General features: G+C 43.9%; 1 protein-coding gene across 1 annotated transcript; it reads left to right on the forward strand.

Moving 5' to 3' along the window:
• Positions 1 to 467: 467 nt before the first annotated feature.
• On the forward strand, positions 468 to 4,495 carry LOC307219575 (DGAT1/2-independent enzyme synthesizing storage lipids-like; the record flags this gene model as incomplete). The annotated part of the gene is given in 6 exon segments (XM_079982819.1): positions 468 to 520; positions 1,359 to 1,410; positions 1,854 to 1,914; positions 2,390 to 2,419; positions 2,422 to 2,528; positions 3,132 to 4,495. Coding segments are annotated over 6 exon segments (408 nt in total). The 3' UTR covers positions 3,237 to 4,495.
• Positions 4,496 to 5,929: the final 1,434 nt, after the last annotated feature.

Raw genomic sequence — 5,929 nt, forward strand, 5'->3', positions numbered from 1 at the left:
CTTGGATAGTGTCCCTTCTTCTGCAGGATTCTGACTGCTGGATTACCGAGATGACAGCTAATTTCCTGCTTAGTGTGATGAAGAGGAAAGCGGCACCAACTCCTTCTTCAATACCACAGATGTAGGCGATACGCCGCACAATCGAACCTGTTTTTTGTATTCTCTGTCACTCGATGTTTTAAATCCCCCATTACCTTTGTTATCCCCATTTTCTCAAAGTATTCGCCCAGGACGACATACACTTTTATCTCCCCACCCCCATTTTATGTTGTTATTTCTATGTATATTATGCTATGGCCACATGGCTAATGCAATAAAATCATTATTATAGGTGAAAAACAACACATGAAATATCAGCAAGTGTCCTCACAAGAAAGGAAGTTGGAAACTGCAGGCTTGCTTTTAGCCATTTACAACATCAACCTCTTCTCCTAATAATGTTTCAGGCATCATATTTGAATCAGGCAATGTTTCCAATACAGCATGTCAACCTGGGTCTTTTGGCCCTTGATCACAGATTGTAGGAAAACCTGACCTGACCTCAAAACAGATATGAGAGTGCTGCTTCTTCTTCTTCTTCTTCTTCTTCTACTTCTTTTACTCTAGTAATTGCAAGACAATTCCTGTGCTTCCATGCAGAAATTTCATGCTTTCTTGTACAACTTGTCTACATTCTTCCTCAGGGATCTAAGAACTGAAGGAATCTGGATAATTTGACATCTGCTTTCTATGCTGTAACTGCAGGCTCTCATATAATAATTGCTGCTGACTTTAATACTAGAATACGACAAGGTTTGGGAAACTGCATCTCTAAGTTGTTGTTTTCCTCAAGTACAAAGAGTTTTGCAAAGTTCAGTCATTAGTAAAGATGGCTATTCATTACTGGAAAGAACAACGCAAAGTATGGGATTCTGCTTGGGAGCATCTGCACTAGCAAACCACCTGTGCAAAATCCTCTGTGGCAGCTGGGATGGGGTGGGAGCTAATGGCCAATCAAGCACAGCTTTTATGCCCCCATGTGACACTGCAATCAAACACATGTGGCACCCTTGCTGTAGTGTTCATGGCCCTCCACTGCCACTCCCCCCACATCATCTTCCTCTGATGACACCACAGAAAGGTCACGAAAGGAAGGAAGGAAGGAAGGAAGGAAGGGAGGGAGGGAGGGAGGGAGGGAGGGAGGCCAAAGTGTGCTCTTTGGAGGTATTCCACTGGTTAATTAATGCAGCATATACTCTCCACCCATATATCTGTGGATGAATCTCTGCTGTTTTCCACCAGCAAAGCCTCCTTTGTGCCATTTGTGTATCTCTCTCTGTGTGTGTATATACTATATCCAAAAGCTCTGCAGCCTAAAGGGATTGGGGTAACCGCATAGGTTTTGCTCGGATAGCTTTGGAGGCAAAAGTGGTGAGTGATCTTTGTGCAATTTGCATTGCCTTCAGGATTATCCTAGATAATCCTGAAGGCAATGCAAATCTGTTGATATCCTTGAAGGCAATGCAAATCTGTTGATATCCTTGATCTAGCATCCTAAGTAGTTGAGGATGGCAAATCCCCTGTTTGGGGGTCAAATGATATCTGTATTTCCCACCACTGCTCTTTTTTGTTTTAAAGCTATTAAAATCAATTAAATGTAAAAAGAAAAATAGCTTTTTTCCTCTTCAATTCTTGAAAATCTGGGGGACAGCATGTGCAATTTGAAGTCAATTACATCAGGCTTGTCGTTGCAATACCAGATGCGGAGCATTATTCCTAGTCCTTAACCAAAATTAAGGTGGAGCGGGTGGGGTGAAGTAATTCTCCAGTTCTCAGCTACCTTTTGATTTTGATTTTTGATTTTATTCTTTTAGCCCATCATCCCTATATTTACACAAAACATTTGCGAAGCATACAGGAACATTGGAAAGTCAAGTGAGTATCAAGAAATCTGCTCTCAGGCAATAAACATTTTATAATAATATACATATTTTTTTAGAAACAGAATATCTTTTTACTACTTTCTAGTAGAGTTTATTCAGTGTACACTGATCTGCAAAAGTTGTGCTGCCTGTCTCAGGACTGAGTGAACATGCCCTTGCTTAGTTTTTTATTAGATTTAAAAGATAGCTATAATCTATAACAGTGGTAGGAACCCCAACATGGAGGGGAACTGAGCAGGAAAAAAACCATATTCTGCAGTCTATTTTACAACTTATGACCTTGATTTTTAAAGAGCAGAGAAGAGCTGACAGAATATGCTGCTTTTTCTTTTCCAAAGGACTCATACTATTTAACGCTTCCTCTCTGGGATGGATTGACTGGAACTGCTAAAAACTCAGAATGCCAACTAATTTCAAATTTGATATGGGATCGCTTTCTTACAGACTCTTTTCCCTTTCATACGTAGGGCTGACAAGATGGTTTTATGAGAAAACACGGTTCTCTACCTTCCCGGATATGGGCCATTTCCAGTGAAACTGAGGACATATATTGGAGAACCCATCCCATATGATCCAAATATAACAGCTGCAGAGCTGGCTGAAAAAGTAAGCTAACTCTACACCTGGAAGTAAAAAAGCAGGATTCCCACCCCCACCCCCTTGTTGGTTTCTCTTTTTCAGTTCTATAAAATGGTTTCTGCCTACTGACTTGCTCATTCTATATGACCAGAGATATAGACTCCATTCTACTCTACTATTTTTACCCATGCCCTGGTGTGCTGTTTTCAGGCATGGAACCAGGAGGTGACTGTTTTTTTCTCATTAGCCCTGTCAGCCATTGCCATTCTAAGAGAACGAGGGAGGTGTTCATAGTGAGTTCAGGCACCTCTTTTTCTAGAAAAATAGCACTGAGCATAGTGAAATATAACTCAATAGCATTTCTGCAGTTTTCCTCACATAGCTGGAGGTAACAACCATGCAGGAAAACTAATACGTACCAAGCAGCCCAAGGCACTTATGTTTGGTTGTATCTCTGCCATTCTCATACAGTGCTCTTGGTAAAAAAAATCTGTAACTGGAAAAAAATGGGATTCTTTATTCTAATGGTTCTGATCCCTTTAGCATTTCCTCACAGATATGAATAACTGTGAATATCCATTTTGCAATATATTGATATAACACAATATTCCTTTGTTCTTCTTTCAACAGACAAAGACTGCAATTGAAAATCTTCGGGATAAACACCAAAAAAGGCCAGGAAATATATTAAGAGCTATTTCAGAACGATTTGATAAGCATTACAAAGCTGACTAGTCCATATAGTGTATGTCCAAACAGTGTAATGTTTATGATCATGCATCTGTAATAGAAAACTTTAATTATTATGTAATTAAAGCTAAGTTAAGATACACAGAATTGTGCTGGATTGTATATTAATTATTGTGAAGGGTCATTAGCTCATTAGCTCAGCCCTTGGTGTACATGCTGAAGGGCCTAAGTGCCTTCTTGTCCTATCCTGCAAAACTCCCAGAATCCCCCTTTTGGAGACTTACACTGGTAGCAACAGAATCAAAGAGTGTAACAGGAAGGTGAGTATTTAATTGAACCTTGAAATAATGCTATATCTGAAAAAGTAATGTCTACAAATCTTCTGTATCAAAACAGTGACACTTCTTTTATGTTTATAAAAGGCTGTTCCAAGATCTGAGCCCTGTAAAGCCTCTCCTCCATCCGGAGGGGAGGGATTGTGAGCGGGAGACGATTCCCGTGTCACGCAGGGGGCATTCTGCCCCCTGCCCTCTCATCATCGCTGGCGCGCCATGCCTCCCAGTTGGGCACCCAATCAGGGGCCACCGCAGGGGCATGGTTTAGCCGCTCAAATGCGGCCGCGCCAGCTCTCCCCACCATTGCGCTTCAGATTTTCCACGAGTCAAGTGTTCCTGCTCGTCGTCGTCTTGTTTGAGCCAAGCACGTGGAAGAGTTACAAAGTCGGAAGTTCCTGTTCCGATTCTGGAGTTGTGAGGTTTGGAGGAAGGGGTCCAGTGATTTTACCTGCATTTGTACTCTTATTTCACCTTAGTAATTTTTGTGGGGCATCTGGAGGGTTCCTGGCTGTTGTTTTGCTTTAGTTAGAGTGAGGTCTCGGGTGGCTGTGGGTCGCTCCAGCACTGCCGACAGCACTGTTCTCCCAGCCTCCTCACCAATCCGGCGAGCCTCTTGGGCTCAGGTGGCGGTTAGGCATTGGAATGTGATGTTGGTGTATGGAAGGGCAAGGTGTGGCCATCGCCTACCCCTTCACTTATGAGTATTCCGTTAAAGGAATCCGGCGGTCGTGGATCCTGTCCGATGCCCTGTGTGGCGGGGGGCCATGGCATGACCCTCGGTGACATCAGGGGAGAGCTTATAGTTGTATTTGCATCAACAGGCTCCCCCTACTGGTGGTTAACCCCTCATCAGACTCACCCCTCTCCGAGTGGGTGGATTCAAATTTGCTGTGGTCCAATGCCTAAGCCTATAGCTTCTCACATGCTGTAATCAATAAAGTTGTGGCCTTTTCTTGCCCATTAACCTAATATACTGTCTCCATGTGTCTTCATTACCCAAGCGGGGATCGGGTCCTCGAATCACAACACAAATCTTTCTGCAAAAGCTCTTGTGTATGCTCATTGAGTCTCAGGACTTGGACAGCATAATGACGATACTAAAACACTCACTTGCTGAACAAGAACATGGAATACATGGAGTAGGCTTTGTTGCGTGGCGAGTCCCCTCCCCCCAAGTGAAATGAAGACACTGGACACATTATATAAGGTTAATGGGCATAAAAAGGCCACAACTTTATTGATTACAGGAATTCGAAGGTATTGGCCTTAGGCATTGGCTCCTATCGACTACCTGGCATGGGGACCAGGACGGGTTATCCACCAGCCGTGGGAATCCTGTTGAAGTATGCCAACTAGGATCCCACGGGTGTCACCGCTTGGAAACAATCAGAGCGAACCCTGGGCCTCCTACTTCTTTGCGTCACGTTTCTCCATATATCTGGCTCCTGTGTTGGTGCACTAGCCTCCTTCTCAGGGGAGTCCCCTGTCTCCTCCTTGGTGGAGACGGTGTGCTCTGTTGCTTCCAAGAAGAGCTCCAGCTCTCTAATTCTTTAGAGCGTAGCCACACGTTCCTCCAGTTTCTGGACTTTGTCTTTTAAGAGGGCAATCAAGATGCAATTGCTGCAGGTAAAGCTGCCTGCAACCTTTGGCAAGATGGCAAACATTGTGCAGGAACCGAAGGCGACTGCAGCTGTTCCCTCACTCTCCATCTTGAGAACGTGTCGTTGGGGCTGGCTACAGCGGTCCTCCATCATAAGAAGCGTGCAGACAGGACAAATAACTCCCTCCAAAGAACCCTAGGTCTCCCCCAACAAACGTTTGAGACTAGCTCCCCTAAATCTAAAGATGGATCAAACTGCTGCCCTGCAAGCTCTGATAAGCTCCTCCCACAGCTAATCACCTGCCTCAACAGAAACCCTTCCCCCTCTGACCCTTGCCCAGGGAGAGCAGCTAATCAGCCACAAGAAACACACACACAAGAAAACCCTTTTTCCTCCTTCTTCAGCTGCTGCCCTGCAAGCTCTGATAAGCTCCTCCCACCCATCTCATGTGTGGGGGAGAGACCCAAGCCTTACATTCTTGATCATTTCTATGAATATTTTATAAATTTCACTGATTTCCCCTTTTATAACTGTATTTTCTTCTTTATCTCCACTTTTTATAGAGCAGTCTCTATGCTCCTACAAGTTCAAAGACAAGAAATGCTGCAACACATGGCTCTTGACCATAAAACCTCTAAGTCCTGGTCTCCATGGCAACCATGGAGCAAACAGGGCTCCCTCATATTCTCAGGAGTGTCAGGCGATGAAGCAGAACAATGCCTGGAAGGGACTCAACAGCTTGCAAGGCAACATCTCACTCTGGAAAGCCTGTGGTTTTTATCTGCCTTTTAGAAGACAGGAG

Source organism: Podarcis cretensis (genome assembly GCF_951804945.1).
Source record: "Podarcis cretensis genome assembly, chromosome: 7".
In the NCBI taxonomy this organism is placed as follows: Eukaryota; Metazoa; Chordata; class Lepidosauria; order Squamata; family Lacertidae; genus Podarcis; species Podarcis cretensis.